Raw genomic sequence first — 27722 nt, 5'->3', positions numbered from 1 at the left:
GAATATTAGTATTTTCTCCTCCAAGAAAGTTGTAAACCTATGGCCATTGAGAAGGAAAGTGGCTCCCTCTTCCTCTGTCTCCCCCCTGCCCGGTTTCTTACACCACCACCACCAAGAATTGCTGTCTGGTCGATTCCTACTCTTGGTGACCCTAGAGTAGAATTGTGCTGCATACAGTTTCAACAGCTGATATTTGAGAACTAGGTCGCCAGGCCTTTCTTCCAAGGTGCCTCTACTTGGACTCAAACCTCCAACATTTTGCTTAGCAGCCTAGTGCTTAACTGTTTGTGCCACCCAGGGACCCAATTTCTTATACAAGAGTCTGTAAATTCCTTTTGGGTATCATCCGGTATTCTTGTGGCACAGTTGGGATAGGCTTCACTATTGGATAAATTCCTTCTTTCCAGTGAGTGTGATCCCTGCCTGTGAATGAGAAATATTATGTGGGGGCATCTCCAATTGCATGCCATTTCTGTAAAAGCAAATCTTTGATGGAGAAGGGTGGAGATGGTGTTTACAGTTGACAGCCAGAGGGGGAAAAAAAATCAATAGATTGAGAACAAGCCAAGAAGAGAAAGGGAAGTGAGGAAGAAAATTGGAGCTGACAGGAAGAACGCAGGGCAACATGCCTGAGCAAACTCAATAAATATTATTTGATGATAATGAAGAGATGATGGCAAAGATGCTGGGTGTTCTGAGTTTCTGGGAGGTGAGGGGAAATCTCCCCTTATGCTCTGCTAGGGATCACACCCTCGCTCTGAGCCGAGTCATCCAGCCAGGGCTGGCCATTCGCCTAGCTGATAAATGCTCATCTGGGATATTGTTGGTGATTGCAGCCATCGTTTAAATGGGGGTAACTGCCTTAGTCATCTGCCAGACACCTTAAAACTAGCATTTGTTCTTCTGTGAGATTCAGTTTGAGACCCATTACAATATAGCAGGCACAGGTTTGAAGGGGGGAAAGAAAACTGCCTGCATTTAATCTGATTCCATTATTTTACTAGTAGAAATTAACATGTATCTCTCTTTTTCTCCCTACTAATAATAGGGAAAACTACTTCCAACAAACTCTTCCTGATCTTTCTTACACCTTCTCTTCCCACACATACACACTGTCCTCGAGGTTGATGGGTTATACTAGAAACACAGGCTCAAAGCCCAGTTGTGCTTCCTACACGTGTGTGTTGTCTGGCAGCAACATCTCTGGTTCTCTGTTCACTTTTCTATAGAGAATTGAGTCCCTGACATGTAATAGATAACACGCACACCTCCACCACCACATACCTTTCCCAGCCCTCTGAACTGGAAGTAATTCCTGCCCTCTAAGTTCCAGTAAAACCAAACTAGTTGCCATTGAGTTGATTCCAACTCATGATGAACCCATGTGTGTCAGAGAAGAACCATGCTCCATAGGGATTTCAGTGGCTAATTTTTTGGTAGTAGATTGCCAGGCCTTTCTTCCAAGGTGCCTCTGGGCTGACTTAAACCACCAACCTTTCAGTTAGCATTAACCGTTTCACCACCCAGGAACACTTGAGTTCCAGTAGTAGTTGTTATTTTCCTACATGGTGGTCCTTAAAATGTAATTCCTGGACTAGCAGCACCTGCCTCACCTGTTAAAATGCAAATCCCCAGACCCACACACACCTAAAAAATCAGAAACTCTGGGGTCTGGGCTAGAAATCTGTGTCAACAAGCCCTCGAGGTGATTCTGATGCACGCTACAGTCTGAGAGCCTCTGTCCTCATAGACGGCATTGTAGCACAGTGACTTGTACGTGGCTGAAGAACTCTCAACATGTCACCAGAAAATAGTTTAATTATTTAATATTTTAATTGTGTAATATTTCCATCCATGTACGGTGTATTAGTCACTCAAGGAAAATGGTGTTTGCAATTCTTTGCCCTGTCAGGACTTATTTACAAAGACTCAGAATAATCTATCCAGTGTCCAAAGTTAAAAAGAATAACTGAAGCCAGTTGACATAAAGGGGAAATGATGACTCAGAGTCTATTGAGTCCTGCTCAGCCCCCCTCATCCCTGTTCCCCAGGCTCTCAATCCAATCAAAGTTTAGGGCAAGAAAGACCAAATAGATCCAGGGATATTTAAAGGAGCAAATATTGCCCTTGGGTTATACGTATCGAGCAGCAAAGTTTCACTTTAACCTCTTGCACAGACATTCCCGGTGAGACTTCATCTGTATTAAAAAGTCAAATTTATGTGCATCACACCCCAGAAACTTCATCTTTGTCACAATTTTCCCACAGGTCATCCCTCCCGCTCCATCAAAAAGCCTGCAGCAGTTTCTTATGGAAAAGCATAGTCTGTTTGTGTGTTCTCCATGTCTGTCTTCTGCAGGTGTCATTAGCATATGAGAAACATAAATTTTCCCACAAAATCATTTCTTGTCAAGTTTCCACTAAAGTCAGAATTTTTAGAGGGAGGGTCCCTGTGTACTTAATTGCAAAAATTAACTGTTGCCAAAGAGGTAATTTGCAGCAGAGAACCACCTCCTCCTCGGAGCTGTGCACGTTTTGTATTCATGAAGACTGGCCTCTGAGTACACATGCCAGTTGTTTTGTAACTAATTTCATGAGGGTAGACAATCCATTGCCATGCATTGTAAGAGAGCACTCTCAAGGGGATAGTTGAATGTAGTAATAATGCCAACTGGAAATTCTTTTCAAGGCTTTTTATACTAATTAAACAAACTAACAAGGTAAGGCCTCGTGGAAGTTATTTCCCTGCTAAGTAAGGGGCATAAAACATACACAGGTGGATAAAATGTAAATTTTAAATGTTCTTCAATTCTGTTCACACTGTTATTTCTTGGGAAATGAAGAGCTTATTGCAGATTTGGGGAAAATACTGTGGAGTCTGGAAACTCCTCTGTGTGTTCTCATAAATGGGTCTGTTTATTCAGAAGAAAACAGACCCACATCCACAGACACACACAGAAGCTTGTTAGACAAACACATGCACCCAAATTTAGGACCCACGTGCAAACATGCACACTTCACCATCACCTCTACCACCTCCCTCCTCATCACCTTGCGTTGGAAAACCAAAGGCAAAACCAACATTAATCTTGTTTTTCCTAGGGAGATTGGAGGTTTTCATGTTTGAATGGAGTTTCTTAGTCCAGCTGGTTGACAAGCAGTTTGCTGGCAGGCAGTGAATTGCTGTTTGTTCACGGTATTGCTGTGGCCACACTTCCTGTAAGACCCACTATATGGAGCCCCGGTGGCGCGGTCGTGAAGAGCTCGGCTGTTAACCAAAAGATCGGCAGTTTGAATCCACCAACTGCTCCTTGGAAACCCTATGGGGCGGTTCTACTGTGTCCTGTAGGGTCGCTATGAGTCGGAATCTGCTTGACAACATCAGCCTATTCCCATATAGAGCAGCCCTGGTGGTGCAGAAGTTAAAGCCTCAACTGCTAACCGAAAGGTCAGTGGTTCAAAACCACCAGTGACTCTGTAGGAGAAAGACGTGGCAGTCTGCTCCCATGAAGATTTACAGCCTTGGAAACCCTGTGAGGCTGCTATGAGTCGGAATGGTCTCGGCAGCAGTGGGTTTGGTTTAGATTGGTATTCCCATGTAGAGAAATACAATAACCTGTATGAAATAAATAAAATACCTCTCCTAAAGCCACTGTGCTCCATTTAGATGCACTCTGTTGTGGCCTACAGACCGTTATGGGGTGTCGGCCTCACCCGGGCCCTGGGAGTTCAAGGTGCTGGCAGCCTAGTGGGAGATGGAGCGAGGGGGATGAGAACATGGGTAATTGCAAAGACAAGGTAAGGGAATTACAGGGGGCTGCCTGTTCACTGACGGCAGGAGGAGCAGTTGCGAGAGGGATGGGCAGTGCCAGAATTCACCCAGAGAAGAGGCAGAGTTGGAAAGGGCGTTCTCAGAACAAGGATCTGGTTAGGTTTTATGAACACTGTGTCACGTAGAGCATTTTCAGAAAGCTGCTTTGAGGGGATGACACTCAGCCAAGCTTGGACACAATGACACAAGAGCCACAGACCCATGTGGAAGTTTTGGGTTATTTTTGATTCCTCAGCAATGCCCAAGTTAATACAAATCTACAAGCAAAAAGCAAACCCTTCTGCATCTGAAAGATGTACAGATGCTATTAAAAACGCAGATTCCCAGACCTTACTCACCCCTTTGCAATCAGAATGAGAGACTGAGAAATGGATGGAAGTTTAGAGAACCCTGGCATCCTCTTCAGACCATGAGAACTGGGCCATAGTTCCTTATTGTCAGTGAGATGCCTTGATTGGATTTTCTGACTTCTCTATGCACCATACTTAAGAGTGCAAAGGCAGAGGAAAACCCGACTGTTGAATTTCTTTTACCCAAAAAGTAGTTGCTGTCAAGTTGACCCCAACCCCACGTATATCAGAGTAGAACTGTGCTCCATAGGGTTTTCAGTGGCTCATTTTTCAGAAGTAGATCACCAGACCTTTCTTCCAAGATGCCTCTGGGTGGACTCAAACCACAGACCTTTTGGTTAGCAGCCAAGCATGTTAAGTAACTGTTTACAGAATTTCTTTTAAACCAAAGCTAAATAAAGGGAGAAGTACGTTGTTAAGGATAGTTTGTACCTGTCTCTGGTCCATATACTATATGCCTAGACTGGATGATAGAATCACCAGGACATTCTCTGTGGGTATCCAACATCAGGACCCAAAGTCATCTTTAAAACCAGTGTCTTGGATGTATGTGGAAAGTGATCCTGCCCATGACTTTCACATGCCATGAAACCAAACAGATGATTCTGGTGTGTGCTAGCCTCTAACTGCCTTGAGGAAGCACCTACATTGTGTGTGCCATTATTTCTGCAGAACCTAGCACAGTTCTTGGCACGTACCAAGTGCTCAATACACATCTATTGAATGAATGAATGAATGAGTGAAGATTATCACCAGCAAATTAATTTCCAAATTAGTTCTCCCCGGAAGTCCATATACATTTTTAGGCTAGTGTCTTCCACCCCCAGTTAGCTCCTCAGAGACTGTACAGTCATTTATTATGCACAAACCCAAAAGATAATCCAAAGGGTCAATCAGCTGAAAAGAAAAAATTAACAGACCCTCTTAAAAGACTGGTTTTAATAAGAGGTGACCACATGAACTTTGGATTAGGAGACCTGGGTTCGAATGCTGTCACAGCCACACTCTGGCTCTTTGAGTGGGGCAGTGTGCTTACCTCTCCGAGTTTCTTCCTCACTTGTATCTTACAGGGTTGTTTTACAGAGTCAATATACAGAAAGATTATAGATGCCGATTGACTTATGTTCATACACGTCTATTCCATACACACACATTTCATTCCTCTACAAATAAAACCCCTTATTCTTGAGCCATTCTTTCTTAAACTGCTTCCCTGAAAATACATTTTATTCTCCTACATTCTACTGATCTGATTCATGTTTAACATTTATAGGGAGACTACTTTATATCAGGTACAATCCTAGGTGGTTTCTCTGATTATGTCTCTTATCTCATGCATTTTTCACAACAACTTTAGAGGTAGATAGTTCCCCTGCTTTATATAAAAGTCAGGTCGCTCTTCTGAGCCCGTGCATGTCTGTGTATAATCATCGTGTCCAGTATTTGAACCCAAGTCTTCCTGGCGATTCTAGGGCCACACTCTACCTGCTTTTCTCAGCTGCCTCAATACAATAAATCAAACCCAGAAGCATAGAAAACTTCTCCAAAGCACATTTTCCAAAACTAATGCTTTTCTGAAGGGGACTTGGTGGTGCAGTGGTTAAAGCTCTCCGCTGCTAATGGAAAGGTCGGTGGTTCAAACCCACCAGCTGCTCTGTGGGAGAAAGATGGGGCAGTCAGCTTCCATAAAGATTTACAGCCTTGGAAACCCTATGGGGCAGTTGTACTCTGCCCTGCAGAGTTGCTATGAGTCAGAACCGACTCAGTGGCAGTGGGTCGTGCTTTTTTAACTGAGTTTTTAAGTTACCTTATAGACATGACAGATGTTTTGCATAATGAAATAGCACTTAAAGGAAAGTGTGAAAGCAAGACCACCATGCAGGATGGTCAGAATATGAGACATTTCTGAGTTCCTCACTCTCCCCACCAATCAACCTGAAGGCCTCCTGCCCTCCACCCCACTTCTAGGCTGGCTTCTACATGGAGTGAAAATTGGCTCCTTCTACAGGGGGTAAGAGCTATGGCTGCTAACCAATAAGGTCAGCAGTTCAAATCCACCAGCCACTCCTTAGAAACCCTATGGGGCAGTTCTACTATGTTCTGTAGGGTCGCTATGAGTTGGAATTGGCTTGATGGCAACGGGCATGGATAGGGTTGCTATGAGTCGCAGTCGACTGGACAGCAATGGGGTAGGTTAGGTTATGGATAAACTGTAGTCCCTGAGTGGCACAAACAGTTAAGCACTCCACTACTAGCTGAAAGGTTGATGGTTCAAACAAACCCACCCAGCCACCCAGAGACGGCTTGGAAGAAAAGCATGGTGATCTGCCTCTAGAAGTTATACAGCCTTTGAAACCCTATGGAGCAGTTCTACTCTGTAACACATGGGATCATCATAAGTCAGAATCTAATCGACTTGGAAGAAACTGGATTTTTTTTTTTTTCCTGAATAAACTCCCTGGTGTGGCTTCTTATTCAGCCACAGGGGCTCTTTTGCAGCAAAACAACAGACTCCTTGTGGCATCCCAGACTTCTCCTCTCTCTGCAGGCCCCTCCCATGAGGGCATGGAGGATTCCTGACCCCTGGAAGCCTGGGTGGGTGGAAGGTCAGCAAGGTCAGAGGAGCTAGCCTGGATGATAGAATTCTTAATTAGAAAGAAGCAGGATACCTGGCCCTCTCCGTGGCCTGTCCGTCTCACCTGCAGCCCTCCTCCATCTCCTAGGAACAAAGGGGAGAGGTCTCCACAGAGAGCCTGAGGGAGGTCTTAAAACAAGCCAGGAGCTTCAAGGACTGTCAGCTTTGCTCAATGTGTCTCACGTCCCCCTGGCCCACCCCAGCTGCTGCTGTTTTTTCTTTCTTTTGAGAGGAAAGCTGTCAGGTGACACTGGAAGTTATTTGTTTTCATTAGCTGGACCTGCAGGTGGGGGATTATTTGTAACCCACGTGCTTAGGGCATAATGCTCGGATGAGGCCAGGGGCCCATTCCAGGGACCATCTTGTGAGCAGATTAGAGGTCGCAGGTTGTATTACATGCACATGCTCCAAACACCTGTTCTTCTGATGCACTGGGGAAGCTTAGCTATTTAAAAGCAGTAACGAAACCCAAGAAACTTTCTTTATATTCAATACCAAGGACAGCATTTGTCAACCTGCCTGCTCTTCTGCATAATATAGTCCCATGTCAGCAGGAAAAGAAATAATGCATTAAAGTATCTTTGTTCAATTTTCAAGTAGAGCAAACAATTGTCCAGAGTACATGCCAGAAGGAATGGTGTCAGATATAGAGTCTGTAAGCCTATAGGGCAACATACTTGGATTGCAAAGATACAATGTATTTGCTCCTGTGGGCTGTTACAGTTAGGATATTAGTCTGCGTGCCCTGTTAAATCATGTATAGAGGTATTTTATGTGACCATTGTTCCACAGACTGGTTTAGGTGAGGGACCAGTTTGGAGGAAGAAAAGAAAATATTGATATTAGGCAGTGTTACAAGGATATGACACAAATTCAAAGTTTGAGATTCAGAAGGATTAAATTATTTATGGAATAAATTAACTTTGGCACTTTGTTCATGTTTCAACCTGCACGTATAGTTCAATTCTTCTGTTTTTTTGTTTTTTTGTTTTAAATTTACCAAGAATAAAATAGATGATATATAGTTTTACTTTAAATTCTCTATTACTTTTGAATTGGAGTGAATATTTAAAAACTTAAAGATTTCCAAGATTGTTCTATTGGTCATTTTGGGTGAGCTGAATAACCTATATCACCTATTGAGATCATGTGTAAATAAAATGATAAAGGAAAAGCAAAAGCAAGAGTTAATAAAAGTATGCTTTATTTTGTCTATGGCAGTTCTTAGGTATGCTTCCTTAACTTTGGCTGCACTGAAAAAATACTGGAAGATACTTTTTCTTCAGAACCATGTTTAATTTCATTGAAAGACCTTTCTTTTTTACTTAATGTCAACAGTGTGAATTTTGAAAAGCTTCTTATGGAAAGAAAAATCCCTCTTGTGTGTACAGTTCAACTAATCAATTATGGGTGATCTGATTCTAGTCATTTACTGCTTGTGGTGTGAATACTTCCAAACCACATGCTGAGGACAGCCTATATTTTAATTTTCTGTGAGACTTCCTGGTAGCCATCTGTCATTAAGGAAGTGTTATTTTGCCAATATTGAGTCACACAATTAAGCTCCGTGAAAACATTCTTCCCATAGTCTGTTCCACTGTTCTAGGCGGGGAAACAAGCACAAATAGTTTAGCGTCGCCTAAGATAGATTTGTTATACGGAGAAACGGAAGAAGATGAAAGTGTGTCCTTCAGCTTTGCCGCTGAATGTGGGCATTTCCACTGACTGTGGGCATTTCCGCTGAATGTGGGCATTTCCGCTGAATGTGGGCATTTCCGCTGAATGTGGACATTGTTACGTATTTATTAGACTGTGTTAATAATTGTATTTGTTTTGTTTTTTGTTGGCCTCCTACCAGTTATAAACTCTTTAATGCCAAGGACCATATCCCCATCATTTAGCTTTGCAAACAGACAGTCAGTAAATTTGCATGGAATAAATGAAGGAACAAATGAATGAACAGAGTACTTTATATGTAGGATATTTAAATACTCTGACTTGGTCCTTAATGCTGTCAGTTTCAGTTGTTTACACTTACACATATTGGCTGGAAAACGCCACATAACTCACTTGTCCACCTTAATTGTATCTACACTAACCATGTAGATACATAAGTTCAAGGGTATGGTGAAATTTAGAAACTGAGTCTTTGTAAAGTGTTTTAAAATCTTCATATGAAAAAGAAATCTTAGTACAAATAGGTATAGAAATGAAAAATGGCTGTTTGGAGAAGATACCAGAAGCATACCAGAAGATACCAGGGACATGTTACTGGTTTTACATGTGGCTGTTAGCTAGAATTGCGTCACATGCTCATTCCTAAACCAAACACTGAAAAGGAATGGATTACCAAGACTGGCTTAAATCAATCAAAATCTACTTCCTAGGGCTGAGGAGGAGTCCATCTTGCTTGCTGTACTGAACTGCCCAATGTTTGGGGGAGGGAGGGAACTGTATTCTGTTAGTATATTAGTAAGAATTATATTTGGTTGTATACTGGTGGAAACAGAAAATAACAGTGGCTGTTTTATTTCTCTCACACATAGAAGTTCAGAGGGAGGCAGTGCAGCTACATGATGTCATCAGGACCCAGACTTGACCTATTTTTCTGCCCAACTATACTTAATATGGGACTTCTGTTGTCAAGGTAGCTGCTGATGCTCCAGCCATCACTTTCATGTCCCAGACAGCAAAAATGGGAATAAGAAGTGTGAACCCCCTTCTTTTTAGGACTTCCTGAAAGCCCAAGAAAGTAGTCTGCTTATATCTTATTGGCCAGAACATTGTCACACAGCCACACCTAGCTACAAGGGAGACTGGGAAATGTGTCCAGTTGGATGTGCCCAGCCAAAAAACTGAAGTTTATTACTGAAGAGGAAGGGGAGAATGGATGTTGTAGTAAACAACTACCAGAATCTATTACAGATAGCAACAACAAAGGATAACAGAAGCAAAGACATGGAGGATGAGAGGAAGACATATAGAGAACAATGAGTTGTCCGCATTCTGTTGATTCAACTCATCTCTATTGCAAGTAATTTTAAGTAGGAAAATAGTCAAACAGCAAAGCAATAGGAAGGAGAGGCAAAGGATGTTGTAAATCAGCAAAGTGTTGAGACTCTGTACAGATAATTAGGATCTTGTTTTGTTCTATATCATTTTTTAGTCTTCTTGGAGTACTTTACATATGAAAGGATATTATTTTTTCCAAATATGGAAATGTGAAAGTCAAGGTATGATTGATCTACCCAGCCTAACTGTCTTAATTAGCAACAAGGTCACCTTCAGGAAAAGCAAAATATTGCCTAGAAGGACAGGCTTATGAAAAGAGTCAGTTCCTCTAGAAGTAGAGGAAAGAGGCAGATGAGGAGCTAATTAGCTCTAGCAAGCTGTGGGAAACTTATTGGTAAATTAGAGTCCATGCATATAAAGTCTCATTATTATAAATGACAACCTTTTTCTTTATTTTTTAAAGGTAGCCAACCAAGTTGTTCAAGCTCTGCTCACTCAAAAGGTAAGTCACCTTCTGGCTTTGTTCTTTTCAAAGTGCTTATTGAATAGATTGGCACTCACATTGTCAAACTAGGAAATTGTGATTGATAGATGCAGTACTTTTCTGTTTATTCACTTATGCTAAAGCCGTGTATGTTTTAGATGCATATGAAGCAATATCAACGACCAATAGAACTGTAAAATTCAAAATCTTGGTAAAGTGATAGAAAGCCTGCCATAGATGAAAGCTTTCCATGTACCCAGATGGATAGCAAACCTATCATTTTTATTTAGTAAATGTAAATGTTAAATAAATTAGTGCATTCCTTTGATTCCTGTAAGATGAATGTCCTATATGGGCAGCATCAACAGAAGCCTAGGATTCCGCAGGGATCTTTGAGGTTAGGGAAGTTTTTTAATTTCCCTGAGCCTTCGTTCCTATAGCAGCCAGCTGGTGGTAAATGTAAAATAAATGGTAACTACTGAGTGTGACATCTCCTTTGCTACCTCTCTATTCTGCCTTTAGGCAATATAAGATCACGTTATTGGGACGGAGTGGGTCAATGCAGTCATCGTTTGCTCAAATTTGGCTGATTTGATGATTTTACTGAACTTTCCCCATCTCTTGCCATAATGTTTCTCAGAGGTGAAATTCTGATTCCTTCAGATTTTGAACTTTCTGACTTCTTTTTGTGTGAGATGGAGTCTTGCTTTCCCAAAGGAAGCCTTAGATGATGCAAATGTTTTTGGGAGGATATGGTTAGTGAAAGCAGCATAATTTATGTCCTTTTGAATTTTAAAAAGTGAAAAGTATTTTATTAGGGGTTGAGTGCTCCTCATGGGCATACTTAAATCAATATTTTTTTTTTTTTAGTTTTTACTATAGAGGCATTGTGATAATATTTTTGCTAGACTTTTTCTTCTAGTACTTCTGTCCAAATGCCATGATTCTACAAATAATTTTAACTGCTTCAGGTTTTACACTAATGTCACATAAAGAAAGACATTTAAGTACACTTATATAGAGTTAAAATTATGTTCCATTGTGAGTAACAGAGAACCAAAATAGTAATGGCTTAAATACATTGAAATATTACTTCCTTCTCATATGTGAATCCACAGGTGGGCAGTACAGGGCTGGTATGGTGGTTCTGTTCCATAAGTCCGTGGGTCCTAGGCTTCTATCTTGTTATTCCATGAGGTGTCGACTCCAGTTCCAAAGTCACTTCATGGTCTGAAATAACTGTGCCAGCTGCAGCCATCACGTCCACATTCCAGCCATTCAGGAAGAAGGAAGAGCTTAAGAAGGTGAAGACAGTAAAGGGCACATATCAGCTGTCTTTTAAGGGAGACCTCCAGAAGCTTTCATGCCTCGTTTCTACTTGCATCTCCTTGGACAGACCTTAGTCACATGGCTACACTTAAGGAAGCTGGCAATGAAGCCTTTGTTCTATGCGTGTACAGAGGTGAAATTAAATTGTTATGGTACTATGGAAGAGGGAGAAACCGATGTTGGAAGACAACTTGCAGTTTCTGCCACAAATTACTTCAATGCCTTTTCTTTTTCAAAGGCTTTAATTTCTCGATGCTTTCTTCCTGTTGGAAACTATGAAGGAGTCACAGCTGCAGCTCTGTGTGTAGCTGTTGAAAGACTTCCCATCCCTGTCTTTTTTAATGGTGCCTCAAGAAAGAGTCAAGGAAGCCATCTGATGCAGTAAAAAGGAAAACGGGACCCTTCAGGTCAGCCACAAAAAATAACTACACCAATCCAAGTAATAACTAGTAAACAGATAAATCTACCTTGGTACTGTTAAGCAGTCAGACACAGAAAGACGTGCTACTGTGAGACTTGTACCTCAGGGACACTGTGACGCAGGAAGACATGCCGGGGGCTTTCGGAGATTCCAAAAGAATCATGTTCTGCAGAACCATGTGCCTCCTGGTTTTTATAGGAACTGTAAAATTGCTGCAAAAAGACTAAAATTTCTTTTTAATTAAGAGCACAGTATAATAAATAAAATTACTCCAAATGCAGATGAGAAAACAAATTCTTTACAGGGATCTAGCTGACAGTAAAAACAGCAAGCTCAGGTGATTTATCCAAATTGCCAAAAAAAATAAAAATCCTTGAGGTGAAATTATAGGCATGACCATAGAGTTTTAGAATATATATAATTTATTATGATACAAAGGCAAATCTGTAGTGGATTCAGCTCTTCACTGGGCAAAACAAAAAGCATTTTTCATGGCATATCATGAATTGACCCAGACAAGCATCTTCAAGTAACTGAGTGTACTTCTCTCCCCAATACCGATAGAAAAAAACATTAGTAACTGACATTTATATGATATTTTGTCTTCACCAGTATGGAATAAGGCTAATGTATAGTATAATCCAGCCACACAGCTATTATAATAGAAGCAGAAAGCAATTGTGTAGCTTTTGCTTAAAGAATTCCAAACTCTCACATATTTCCCTTAAAGCAGGAGGGGCAACTGTACCATTTGTGCCCACTTCTCTAGCAATAGAGCCCTGGTGACATAGAACTTGGCTGTTAACCAAAACGTTGGCAGTTCAAATCCTCCAGCTGCTCCTTGGAAGTCCTGTGGGGAAGTTCTACTCTGTCCTATAGGGTCACTATGAGTTGAAATCGACTCAATGGCAATGGGTTTGTTTGGTTTTTTTTTTGTTTGTTTGTTTCTCTGGCAATGGTTTTTGTAGGATCTGGTTCCCTGAGAAGGGTCTTGTTTATATTTACTATGCACTTGTAAGGAGTCAGACCCCATGTCTAGCACTTAGAATGCGCTAACTCATTTTGTTCTCACTTCAACTCTGTGGGTAGGACTAAGAAAATGAGAGATAAGTAATTTACCCTTAATTCCAATTGCTAGGAAGTAGCAGAGCCTATACTTTACCCTAGGGTTATTGACCTGCACACCCCATGCTCTTACCCACTACACTATTCTGCCTCCATAATGGCATTCATTGGCTTACTGGTTTTCCTCACCATAGTTCAGTAGAGGAGAGAGATGCCATAAAAATCAAGAGATGGATTAAAATCCAATGGTTAGACATGACCTCAGGGAATGAAACAGAAGGACAAGGTACCCAATGGAATTCTTAAAACTTCTGGAAGCATTGCTGGTCCTCTCTAGCAAGAAGAGCATCTAGGCTGATAAGTACAGAGTCAAAACAGACTGTAATTTTGGAGTCAAGTTTTCTCAGAATCAATCTTATTTTGGACCATAGAACTTCACAATTTCCAGGGACCTTAGCAAGCATTCAATCCTGAGATTGTCAATTAGCTTTGGTAATAGGCTCAATTCACTGTAATTATATAAGTTGTTTAACTATCACCCAATTGAAAAAAGGCTTTAATCTGAAGGTTCAGGATGAAGATGTGTCCTATTCAGTTTGCCACAGGACTCACCACTCCCTATTCATTATACTGGGCCTGATTTTATTACACATGTATGTTACCTGCCTTGCCTTTTTACATATTTCATGTTGAGACCCTTAGTTAATCTGTGACATAGCCAGCCTTTTCCAGAAATGGCTTTGCTTTTCACAGAAGCCTCAGGATCCCTGGCAGAGATGGGGATATGTTAGTGAAAGCCACTAAGAAAGGATGTGACAATGAGAGGCTGGTGGGTGTGGTGGCCAGTAAGCTCAGGGAAGGAATGAGGTGACGCTTGACAAGCCCATGAAGTAGGTGGACATCTCATCTTTTGAAAAGCCTGGTTTTGTACAGTGCCTCATTTTACAGATGAGGAAAATGAGACCTAACCAGAATAAGTTACTTCCTCAAGGCCATGTGGGTATTGAGGAGAGAGCCGGACCCCCAAATTCCCAATCCAGAGTATTCCCATGATAGACACTGTCTCTGAACTAGGTACACCACTGCATCATTTTTACATGATAAAGTCAGATGTAAATAGTTTTTAACAATATTCCAGTGACAATGTCAGTATATGTCTTGCTTCTAAGCCACCAGCATTTCATTAAATTTACTTAGGCCTGGAGCTGGCCATGGTGTGGCTCTTAAATGCATAAAGTACTCATGTAGTTACTGTATAACAGTGGGTCCAGAATCTTCTTCACCCCCAAGTGCAGGTGACACTGACCAAGATTACAATGTGGGGCCCCTCCATGGAAATTAAGGTTTGGGATCATTAAGATGAACTGGTTCATTAGACCAGCATAGCACATGCTCAGGATATCTTGCCCTCACACTCGGCTGTAATTCCTTAGTCTCAGTTTCCAAATGACAGTGACAGGCAGATTGCAAGGAAAACAGAATCGGCTAATTTTCTAACCTACAAGACCTCTATACTTTCCTACATGAGATTAAATGTGATCAAATCTTTGGCATCATTTCCCCGTGATAAAAAGTATACTTCATGCTTTCTTTTTCATTTCAGAAGACACAACCTGTATTTTACACGGAGTCCTACTCTTGAGGCTGAGACATGATAGGGACTCAGAAGAAGTTAAGGGTTGTGAGAGATGACAGCTGTGGCCTTGAGCTATGATCTCAGCCTATGGCATCTAAACAGATGAGAGTTGTGTGGTTTTTAAGTTTTACTTGGAAAAGATGTTCTAGGCCTCGCCTGTGTAACGAACAGCATCAGAATAGTTGCTCCTGTATGTAGGCTAAATATGTCATAAGTTTCTTTGTTAGTAGGCTCCTACCGTAAACAAGAGGAATCAAAGGCAGTCATCACCCTCTGCCTAGGCATCAGTAGTGGTCACAGAAAGAGCTGGCTTTTTTTTTCTTCCCCCTCTCTCTCTGTCATTCTGTTTGTCCTGTTTGATTGTGTTTGTGTATGTGCACATGGTCCACAGGCATGGTTTTGACTGTAGTTTATTTGGATGGTGACTGCTTGGCATCTGTTACCATACACAACTTGACTGAAGAGAATAAAATTATTAAAAACAACACAAGCAGTTCTTTTATATCTACAAATTTTCAGTCCACTCATTTGGATTTGCCAGTGATTGTTAGATCAGTGTCACAGTCGTGCAGCCTTCCATTTCCCCATCTGCGGTGTGTTCAACTGAACAAGCTAATGATGAACAGAGAGGCCTCGGTCGATAAATTGTGTTCCCACTAATGAAATTTTAACGTGCCCTTACTGATAGTGATGGCTATTGAAATGTGGGCATCATTATAAAAACTCTCTCTAGAGTATATTGATTTTTTTTTCTTTCATTCGTTTTTTGTTTTGTTTTAACCCATGTGAAGAACTCTTTCAGGTTATTCTTGGCTCTGCTGCTAAAAATTGTCACTGCTCTTGTTTACAGACTCCCTTTTTCCTTGTAAAATGCACACTTGTATATTTCTATTGCCATTTCTCCTCCTGCAAATGAGAATGATTCTGTTTTCCCACCCAATTGGTGCTATTAATATTTATTTACCTCACAGTCAAGTTTTATTAATTACTTAGTTAGCAGTCATGAAAACAATTAGTGTATGGGAACGGGGGTGTTATATACATATTAAGAATAAAAATTAGCATAAGTGAGACACAGACAGAGGTTGAATTCTAAATAAAGGAAGCAAATGTAGCCTTTTAATGTGAGCAGTGTCTAGGCCTCCCAAGATGGCTCCTGTCAAATGCTATGTATGCACACAGGAGATTGCATGATAGAATTTGACAGACCAATGACTTATTCATTGGAAATACCTTTTTTGAACAACATAAATGGTGACTATACATGTGGACTTCGCCAGATGGAATGCACAGGAATCAAATTGACCACATCTGGAAAGAGACGATGGAGAAGTACAATATCATCAGTCAGAAAAAGGCCAGAGGCCAAGTGTGGAACAGACCATCAGTTGCTCACATGCAAGTTCAAGTTGCAGCTGAAGAAAATTAAAACATGTCCATGAAAGCCAAAGTATATCCACCTGAATTTATAGACCATCTCAAGAACAGATTTGACACATGGAACACTAATGTCCAAAGGCCAGATGAGTTGTGGAGTTACATCAAGGACATCACACATGAAGAAAACAAAGATCGTTAAAAAGACAGAAAAAAAAGAAAAGATAAAAATGAATGTCAGAAGAGACTTTGAAACTTGCTCTTGAACGTAGAGTAGCTTAAGTGAACGGAAGAAATGATGAAATAATAGAGCTGAACAGAAGATTTCAAAAGGTGGCTCAAGAAGACGAAGTAGAGTATTATAATGAAATGTGCAAACACCTGGAGTTAGAAAACCAACAGGGAAGAACACACTTGGCATTCCTCAAGCTGAAAGACTGAAAGAAAAAAAAAATTCAAGCCTCGAGTTGCAATTTTGAAGGATTCTGTGGGCAAAAAATGGAATGACATAGGAAGCATCAAAAGAAGATGGAAGAAATAGAGTCACTGTACCAAGAAGAACTGGTTGATGTTCAACCATCTCAGGTGGTAGAACGTGATCAAGAACCAATGGTACTGAAGGAAGAGATCCAAGCTGCACTGGAGGCACTGGCGCAAAACGAGGCTCCAGGAATTGACAGAATACCAGTTGAGGTGTTTCAGCAAACGGATGCAATGCTGGGAGCACTCAATTGTCTATGCCAAGAAATTTGGAAGACAGCTACCTGGCCAACTGACTGGAAGAGATCCATATACATGCCTCTTCCAAAGAAAGGTGATCCAATGGAATGCAGAAATTTTAGAGCAATATCATTAATATCACATGCCGAAGATAATTTCAAAAATGGTTGTAGCAGTCCATCTACAAGGAACTTTCAGAAATTCAAGCCAGATTCAGAAGAGGATGTGGAATGAGGAATATCATTGCTGATGTCAGATGGATCTTGGCTGAAAGCAGACAATACCAGAAATATGTTTACTCATGTTTTATTGACTATGCAAAGGCATTTGACTGTGTGGATCATAACAGATTTTGGATAACCTTGTGAGGAATGGGAATTCCAGAACAGTTAATTGTGCTTATGTGGAACCTGTACATAGACCAAGAGGCAGTAGTTCGAACAGAACAAGAGGATACTGCGTGGTTTAAAATCAGGAAAAGGGTGCTTCACGGTTGTATCCTTTCACCATACTTACTCAATCTGTATGCTAAACAAACGATTCAAGAAGCTGGACTATATGAAGAACAATATGGCATCAGGATTGGAGGAAGACTCATTAACAGCCTGTCATATGCAGATGACACAACCTTGCTTGCTGAAAATGAAGAGGACTTGAAGCACTTACTGATGAAGATCAAATACTACAGCCTTTAGTATGGATTACCCCTCAATCTAAAGAAAACAAAAATCCTCACAACTGGACCAACAGGCAACATCATGATAAATGGAGAAAATAATTGAAGTTGTCAAGGATTTCATTTTATTTGGATCCATAGTCTATCACCATGAAAGCAGCAGTGAAGAAATCAAACAATGTATTGCATTGGGCAAATCTGTGCAAAAGACCTCTTTCAGGTGTTAAAAAGCGAAGATATCACTTTGATGACTACAGTGTGCCTGACCCAAGCTATGGTGTTTTCAATTGCCTCATATGCATGCAAAAGTTAGACAGTGAATAAGGAAGACAGAAGAAGGATTGATGCCTTTGAATTATGGTGTTGGTGAAGAATATTGAATATACCATGGACTGCCAGAAGAACAAACAAATCTGTCTTGGAAGAAATACAGCCAGTATGTTCCTTAGAAGTGAAGATGGCAAGACTTCATCTCACATACTTTGGACACGTTATCAGGAGGGACCATGTCCTGAAGAAGGATATCATGCTAGGTAAAGTAAAGGGTCAGCGAAAAAGAGGAAGATCCTCAATGAGATGGATTGACGCGATGGCTGCAACAACAGGCTCAAACATAGCAATGATTGTGAGGATGGTGCAGTGTTCGTTCTGGTGTACATAAATAGGATCACTAAGAGTCCAAACCAACTTGACGGTGCCTAACAACAACAGTAATAGTGACTATGATGCGGGATGCTCTTGTAAAGCATCAGAAGCTAGATCACTGCAGCTTCACAATTAGGTTGATACAAGGATATGGAACCCGCCTACCCTCCTCCCTGACCACTATTGAGGCTGTGGGGTCAGACTGATGACTGGTGCTCTCTCCTGCTTGCAAAGCCATAGGTAAGGCCTGTTGCTGCCCCGTGCCTGAGTACATAGATCTACAAACTAAGAATGTTGAGAAACCTAAACTTTCTTATCACACCAATCACTAGAGAAGAGAACTCACCATCATCACCCCCTTTAACGAAATAATCACAGAAATTTATTAGGTCCTACTCTGTGTGGTGCTGTGCTAGGTGATAGAATAAAAAGAATATAAAAACAATACTCATGTGCTGTTGTTTATTTCAGTATCTTCTTGGGCTTGCCTTTTGAGGAACTTGTCATCTAATTGGCAAGGTGAATCTAGAGCACAAAAGATAAAATGTTTATTAAGTGGTATATGTTAAAGGCCAGAGGCCTTGAGGCCTTATTGGAGTTCTGAACCCTGGAGGGATATCAGGTAAAAGGGAGGAGTTAAAATTTGAATTGGACTTCAATCAGAGTCTAACTTGGATTGTAACGAGGAGGTGGATGAGAAGGGAAAGAGGGGAGGGTGGCAGGAATGTATAGAGCTTTCTGAGAGCAATAAATAGACCCTTGTCCACTGCATGGTGAAAGCAGAGGACCTTTTTTTTTAATTAGGAAATAGTGAAAGATAAAACTTGAAATGTAGAAAAGGGTCAGCTTTTGAAGAACCTTGAATTCAGGCTTTATTCTGCCCCATCTGTCCTGATTCCCTTCAGAGAGATGTAGACATTTAAGTGCCACAAGTACTTTTATCACAAGTCAGTGTGGGAAGCAGTAGCATGGTGGGAATGCAGTGAATCCTAGCACTCATGTATCAGTTCCTCTCATAGGAAAGCTGGGAAAAGGTCTCCATGGCTTTGAACTATTCAGAAGAGCTTTTTGGAAAGATGCCAAAGTGTGGTTATTGCACTTGTTACCCAGCTGAGACCCAGACGCACCAAAAGATAAGGAAATAGACAAGTTTGGAGTATGGGCAAGTTACAAGTGGCCTTTTAAAAGCTATCACTTCTGAGTTGCTCCTCTCCCACTAAATGCATCACTGACTCTATTAGCCATAGTGCCAAGCAAGGGTTTTCCACTCGTTTCCACAAATGGCAACACAAAGCTCCATCGAAAGCAATCGTTTCTTTAGTTCATCAAATCTCTATTCACTGCAAAAACATTGTCCTTGTGGTTTGTGCTTTATGATTGCTTTTATGAAGACAGTGAAGAGGCAAAATATATAGATGGAAACTTAAATTGACTTTATATTGCTAAGATTTACTGTCTTCAAAAATAGCATGCTAGATTAATGCATTTCTGATTTCAGGGTGCTTTTCTTTTCTTTAAATTGGTCTTCCCTGCACATAATAGTTCTCTCAGACAGTGGGCTGTGGAAGAAAACGTCATGTGTGATTTCTTTCCGGGGCTTTGAAGAATAAAAATACTATTTTTACTAATGTGTCTGAAATATCATAAAATATGGTTATAATATGCAAAGTGTCTTTAAGTTATAGTTTTTTTGTTTTTTTTTTTCTTCAATGTGTTCATTGTAGGACCTGAGGGAGGAATGTGTGAAGTTGAAAACACGAGTGTTTGATTTGGAACAACAGAATCGTACATTGAGCGTCCTATTCCAGCAGCGAGTCAGACCGGCGTCTGATCTGCTCCTTCAGGTATGTGTTCATGTGCAAAACAGCCTTCACTACTGAAATGCTACTGACAATAAGTTCTTCAAGTTCAAAAGTTATCAGCATCTTCATGGGCGAGGCATACTGAAACAGAACCCAGATGCTTTCCTCTCTCAAGGGATGTCATTAAAATTGTCCCTTAAATTTCTGACTTTTTAAAGCTACCTATAGATAAGAATCACATGAACAAAGAACAAACAGGTAAAAGGGACAAATTAAATATCCTCTAGTAAGCAGAAGGTGGAACCATGGAATGGAGTTAGGAAATAAGTGATTGCTGTGGGGACCAGTATTAGTAATCTTGCATTCTGTGATAAAGAAGGAAGAGTTTTATGTAATGCCAGGGTACGTTTCTTTATTTCAAACTCTCTGTAATGAAAGATCCAGCTGGGGTTTGCTTTTCTGTCATCTCTCTCTCCACAAGACAACACTTCCTATACTCTGCCTCAGTTTATTAGATGTTCTCTTTGTCTAAATGCTCTCACTGAACCCTTTTATTTGCTTTGCATTCAGAGCATGGAAAAAAGTCATGGAATGTCAAACCATTTGAACTGTTTTGAAGCACTGGAGAATCTGTTCTATTGCAGGGAAACACAAATGCATTGGCAGAAAGGGCTGGAGGACTGACCTTTGCAGTCTCCAATTTTTTGATCCTATTCATGTACATATTTGTACAAACAAGTTCCCATGAGCCCTGCTGAGAACCCTTCTGAGGCTGAGCTGGCAAGGGGTGCATTGAGGTTTCACAGGGCCCATGTACAGTGTACAAAGCATATCCCACGGCTGCCTGGTTTGACTGGCTGAGGGAAAGTAGACCAAGGTCCTTTCAACTTCTGATTGTACGGGCTACACAGTCCAATACTATAGCCACCAGCCATGTGAGGCTATTTAAATTTTAAAGTTATTAAAATTAAATTGAATTAAATTAAAAGTCAGTTCCTCTGTCACTCTAACCACATTTCAAGTGTTCGAAGCCACTTATGGCTACCATATTAGACAGTGCATATATGAAACATTTCCAGCATTGTAGAAAGTTCTGCTGGACAACACTCTTCTAGTTGGTCAAGACTGTGTTGATAATTTACCCTCTGAACTTTAACATAAACATCCCAGGACTCCTCAGAGAAATAATAGGAAATTGCAGTTCATTTCAGAGAAAGATATTTGATAAAGCCGAACATCAAAATGTAATTTGCCCCCCAAATTAAAACAGCTCTCTGAATTACAAAATAGATCTCATCTCTTAAATTAATTTCCTCTCTACTTTATCTGTTGGAGCATAATTCATGATTTATGACTCAAAAATTATGTGGAAAATATGAGTCTATCTCTATTCTGCTTCTGATTCCAACCACAATAAATGTTTGTCATAGGGGACCATGCATCTGTAAAAAGTTGTTTTTCCTTTGCTCTTTCATAATCAAGATCCAGTATTTTATACAGCTGTTACACGTACATGAATGTTTTCTGTTTTGCGTGTTTTAACTTGAGGCTTTTCTGGAACAACATTTAAGGATCTGCAGTCCCTGTTTATGAATCATAATGATTTATTTCCACAGTAAACACATGTGCAGTAGATATTTAAGCTTTTTCATTGGCTAGCACAAATTTCTTAAATCCATATCCAAATGGCAAAGAATGATGTGTATGCTGACAATAGAAACTCAGGGTTATTCATTGGATGTTTTCAGCCAACAAACTTCATATTCATCACCAAATAGTCCTTATTTCCAGGAGCCATCTAATTTAAATAATATTTATAAAATATGTACTATTCATAGTTCTGTGAAGAAGAGTTATAGAAAGTATGATGCCTGATATCTTACAGCTCACAATTGCAGACAGAGGAAATTGCTGGTTTTTCAGATGGTCTGTTAATTATTTGACTGATGAATTTTCATTTTCCAAAGGTACTTTTGGGTTTGATTGAAGTACAAATGCATATCATAGAGCACCAGCTAAAATAAAAGTACTCTGAGCTTGCTTAGCATCTACAGAAGCTCAGTAATTATTTATTGAATGCACCAACCAACCAGTCAACCAGTTGTCATGGAGTAGATTCTGACTCCTGGTGACCCCATGTGTGTTAGAGTAGAACCATGCTCCATAGGGATTTCAGTGGCTGATTTTTCAGAAACAGCTTGCCAACACTTTTTTCTGAGGCATCTCTTAGTGGATTCAAACCTCCAACCTTTCAGTTAGCAGTTGAATGAATAAATGGCAAATTCAGTCCACAAGTCGGGGAGTTATTTTGCATAAACCTAAGGGAGCTATGTGCCTCCATCTCTTCCTCTAAAGTTCTCCTGTCTTAAGTGGATACTCTGGTACTATGCAGGCATACCTGTCCAGCCCAGTCTGGCTGAGGGTATGGGGCTGGTGGGTAGAGCAAATCCATCAGTGCCTTGGGCCCCAAATAGTATAGAAGCTCAGACTGTTGCCCATGGGCTACAGATTCAGGAAGACAGATTTCTAAGTAGTTTCCTGCATGTCTTAGAAAACTGTCTTAGTTGTCATCTGCTAAATACAGCCTAATGATTCTCTACCATCTGAAACAAACACCTGTGGAGAGATACAGAAAGAAGATTTTTGAACCCATTGTAATTTTTGGTAGATAAATTGTAAATAGTAGAAAAGACAATAATTTATGAGAAACTATAATTTATGAGAAACCCTGTCCCTCAAAAATACAGAATAATGGGATACATGTATATCATTCAGCAAATCCTGTATAGGAGAAGCAAAAGAAGGTGGTTCAAAGGATTAGTTGACAGATTCTGGGATACTTACAAAGAAAGACAGGTCCCTGATGGGGAAAAAAAACAAAACTAAAAAAGGCCTAACCTGAATATTAAAATCTGAAGATTAGCAATAATCCCTCTTGATTCCCACATCCAAAATGATGTCTCTGGGACTATAGATGATAACAACTCAGATTAAGAAGGCACCCTAAGCAACTGGCCATCTAAGATGCATCAATTGGTCCCAACCCACCTGGAGCAAAGGACAATGAAGAATGCCAAAGACACAAGGAAAATATTAGAGACAGAAAGTGCCACATAAACCAGAGACTTCATCAGCCTGAGAACAGAAGAACTAGATGGTGCCTGGCTACCACCAATGAATGACCTGACAGGGAACACAACAGAGAGTCCCTGATGAAGCAAGAGAAAGGTAGGGTTCAGGACTCAAATTCTAGTAAAAAGACCAGACTTAATGGTTCGATTGAGACTGGAGGGACCCCAGAAATGTTAGCCCAAAATGAAAACCATTCCCGAGGCCAACTCTTCAGACAAAGATTAGACTGGACTATGGGGCATAAGAAGAGTGTGCTTCTTAGTTCATCTAAATACATGAGACTAAATGGGCAGCTCCTGTCCAGAGGCAACTTGAGAAGGCAGAGAGAGTCAGGAGCCGGTTGAATGGACACATGAAATCCGAGGTAGAAAGGCGGAATGTGCTGTCACAGTAGAGGGAGAGCAACTAGGGTCACATAACAATGTGTGTATAAATTTTTGTGTGAGAGACTAACTTGAATTGTAAACTTTCTCTTAAAGCACAACAATAAAAAAAAAAAGTTAGTGAAAAAAAAGAAGTCAACAATTTGAGCTAAATTCCAAAGAATTAAGTAGCCGGTATAGCACATAAAATCCAAGCTCAACAGTTGCTCTTAATGGGACTACAGTAACTAACCTTATTTGAGCCTACTGGCCAAATTGACCAACGTGCTCCATTCCTCTTAAATCTTATTAAAGAACAACCTCAACATGCTGAAAATTGGCAGCTAGTAGAGAGTTCTCTACTAGACCCACATACCATATCTCTTTGCAAATAGTATGCCCACACCCACACACATATTACTCGCAGAAATGATAAAATTATGTAAAAAAGTTCTGGCATAGTATGCCCGTACACATACCACACGTCTCGTGACATTTCCAGAAGTAAATTTCCACATCATTCACCCTCATTCAATAGACTGAAAATGTTATTTTTGATCATATTTGTATAATAAAAGTATAAGCCATGATCAAGAAGTCATGGATTGAGTTTGGTGGAACTCTGATAATTGGAAAATAAACAATTGAAACTGTGTGTTTGTTTCTATTAAGTTAGTAATTATATCTGCATTGCTTTTGAGTCATCAGTCAGAACCTTGGTCCTACTGAAGCCTGTCCATAAATCAGGTGCTATCAATTGAAAGCATAAACAAAGCGAAGCCTGCACTGGCATAAATGGCATCCAGTAGTGTCAATAGGAATCTCAATTCAATCTGTATTAACATAATTATCACAGTCATCTTCCGACTCTGGCTTTTAACTGGAGGTATAAACAAATAAAAATTGATACACAATTATTTTTGGCTCAACAGTTGAATGTGAAAACCTTATCAGATCATCTTAAATGAAACCGTTAAGCTATGTGGTTGTTGTTGTTGTTATTGTTAGGTGCCATCCAGTTAGTTTCGACTCATAGTGACCTCATGTACAATACAAAGAAACACTGCCTGGTCCTGCGCCACCCTCACAATCATTGTTATGCTTGAGCCCGTTGTTGCAGCCACTGTGTCAGTCCATCTCTTTGAGGGTCTTCATCTTTTTTGCTGACCCTCTACTTCACCAAGCGTGATGCTCTTCTCTAGGGACTGATCCCTCCTGATAACATGTCCAAAGTATATGAGGAGCATTCTGGCTGTACTTCTTCCAAGACAGGTTTGTTTGTTCTTCTGGCAGTCCATGGTATATTCAATATTCTTCACCAACACCATAAATCAAAGGCATCAATTCTTCCATTTTACTTATTCATTGTTCAGCTTGCACATGCATATGAGGCAATTGAAAATACTATGGCTTGGGTCAGGCACACTTTAGTCCTCAAAGCGACGTCTTTGCCTTTTAACACTTGAAGGAGGCCTTTTGCAGCAGACTTACCCAATGCAATACATCTTTTGATTTCTTGACCGCTGCTACCATGGGTGTTGATTGTGGATACAAGTAAAATGAAATCCTTGACAACTTCAGTCTTTTCTCCTTCTGTCATGATATTGCTTATTGGTCCAGTTGTGAGGATTTTTGTTTTCTTTATGTTGAGGTGCAATCCATACTGAAGGCTGTAGTCTTTGGTCTTCATCAGTAAGTGCTTCAAGTCCTCTTCACTTTCAGCAAGCAAGGTTGTGTAATCTGCATATCACAGGTTGTTAATTAGTCTTCCTTCAATCCTGCTACTGTATTCTTTTTTGTGTAGTCCATGTAGTCCAGCTTCTAAGATTATTTTTTCTGTGTACAGATTGAATAAGTATGGTGAAAGGATTCAACTCTGATGCACACCTTTCCTGACTTTAAACCATGAAGTATCCCATTGTTCAAAGGACTGCCTCTCGGGTCTATCTACAGATTCCTCATGAGCACAATTAAGTGTTCCGGAATTCCCATTCTTCGAAAGGTTATCCATAATTTGTTATGATCCGCATAGTCAAATGCCTTTACATAGTCAATAAAACATCTTTCTGGTGTTCTCTGCTTTCAGCCAAGATCTATCTGACATTAGCAGTGATACCCCTCATTCCACATCCTCTTCTGAATCCACCTTGAATTTCTGGCATTTCCCTGTCAATGTACTGCTGCAACTGCTTTTGAATGATCTTCAGCAAAATTTTACTTGTGTGTGATATTAATGATATTGTTCTATAATTTCCACATTCTGTTTGATCACCTTTCTTTGGAGTGGGCACGAATATGGATCTCTTCTACTTGGTTGACTGTGTAGCTATCTTCCAAATTTCTCGGTGTAGACGAATGACCACCTTCAGTGCTTCAGCCATTTGTGGAAACATCTCAATTGGCATTCCATCAATTACTAGAGCCTTATTTTTTGCCAGTGCCTTCAGTGCAGCTTGGATTTCTTTCTTCATTACCATAGGTTCTTGATCATATGCTACCTCCTGAAATGGTTTGGAGTCAACCAATTCTTTTTGGTACAGTGACTTTCTGTATTCCTGCAATTTTCTTTTGATGCTTTCTGCATCGTTCAATTTTTTGCCTGTAGAATCCAGCGTTACAACTTGAGGCTTGAATTGTTTTCTTCAGTTCTTTCAGCTTGAGAAATGCTGAGTGTGGTCTTCCCTATTAGTTTTTCTAACTCCAGGTCTTTGTACATTTCATTATAATACTTTGTCTTCTCGAGCCACCCTTTGAAATCTTCCGTTCAGCTCTTTTACTTTGTCATTTCTTCAGTTCCCTTTAGCTACCCTATGTTCAAGAGCAAGTTTCAGAGTTTCTTCTGACATCCATTTTGGTCTTTTCTTTCTCTCCTGTCATTTCAGTGACCCTTTGCTTTCTTCATGTGTGATGTCCTTGATGTCATTCCACAACTTGTCTAGTCTTTGGTCGTTAGTGTTCAGTGCATCAAATCTATTCTTGAAACAGTCTCTAATTTCAGGTGACATATACACAAGGTCGCATTTTGGCTCTCATGGGCTTGCTCTAATTTTTTTCAGCTTCAGCTTAAACTTGAATATGAGCAAATAATGGTCTGTTCCACAGTCAGCCCCGGCCTTGTTCTGACTGATGATATTGAGTTTCTTCATTGTCGCTTTCCTGTGTAATCCATCTGGCAAGGTCCGTGTGTATAGTTGCTGTTGATGTTGCTGAAAAAAGGTATTTTCAATGAAGAAGTCATAGTCTTGCAAAATTCTAGCATGTGATCTCCTGTCTTGTTTCTGTCACCAAGGCCATATTTTCCAATTACTGATCCTTCCTCTTTGTTTCCAACTTTCACATTCCAGTCACCAGTAATTATCAATGCATCTTGATAGCATGTTTGATCAATTTCAGACTGTAGAAGTTGGTAAAAATCTTTAATTTCTTCATCTTTGGCCTTAGTGGTTGGTGCATAAATTTGAATGATAGTCGTAATAACTGGTCTTCCTTGTAGGCGTATGTATGGATACTATCCTATCAATGACAGCATTGTATTTCAGGGTAGATCTTGAAATGTTCTTTATGATAATGAATGCAACACCATTTCTCTTCAATTTGTCATTCCGGCATAGTAGACCATATAATTATCTGATTCAAAATGGCCAATATCAGTCCGTTTCAGCTCACTAATGCCTAGGATCTTGATCTTTATGAGTTCCCTTTCATTTTTGACGAACTCTAATTTTCCTAGATTCACACTTCGTACATTCCACGTTCTTATTATTAATTCTGATTATTAATGGATATTTGCAGCTGTTTCTTTTCATTTTAACTCATGACACATCAGCAAATGAAGATCCCAAAAGCTTGACTCCATCCACGTCATTAAGGTCAACTCTATTCTGAGGAGGCAACTCTTCCCCAGTTGTATTTTGAGTGCCTGATAACCTGAGAGGCTCATCTTCCGCAGTATATCAGACAGTGTTCTGCTGCTACTCATAAGGTTTTCAATGGCCAATTTTTTCAGAAGTAGACTTCCAGGTCCTTCTTCCTAGTCTGTCTTAGTTTGGAAGCTCTGCTGAAACCTGTCCACTATGGGAGACCCTGCTGGTATTTGAAATACCAGTGGCATAGCTTTCAGCATACCAGCAACACACAAGCCACCACAGTACGACAAACTGTCAGATGAGTGGTGGTAAGCTATTACATCTGCTTATTTCATAGTCTGATTATGTCTTATTAGTACCAGTGTCTTTGATCAATGA

General features: G+C 40.3%; 1 protein-coding gene across 1 annotated transcript in view; it reads left to right on the top strand.

Moving 5' to 3' along the window:
• The window catches only part of NCKAP5 (NCK associated protein 5), a 739553-nt gene that overhangs the window by 576090 nt on the left and 135741 nt on the right, over positions 1-27722 (top strand). Inside the window, exons 7-8 of the mRNA XM_012555176.2 lie at positions 10293-10331; positions 19907-20026. Coding sequence (XP_012410630.1) covers positions 10293-10331; positions 19907-20026 — 159 coding nt within the window. The remainder of the gene's footprint in view (positions 1-10292; positions 10332-19906; positions 20027-27722) is intronic.

Source organism: Trichechus manatus, unplaced genomic scaffold (assembly GCF_000243295.1).
Source record: "Trichechus manatus latirostris isolate Lorelei unplaced genomic scaffold, TriManLat1.0 scaffold00033, whole genome shotgun sequence".
NCBI classification, from domain to species: Eukaryota; Metazoa; Chordata; class Mammalia; order Sirenia; family Trichechidae; genus Trichechus; species Trichechus manatus.
Note: the sequence above shows the minus strand (reverse complement) of the source record. Positions and strands in the feature narration are given on the sequence as shown.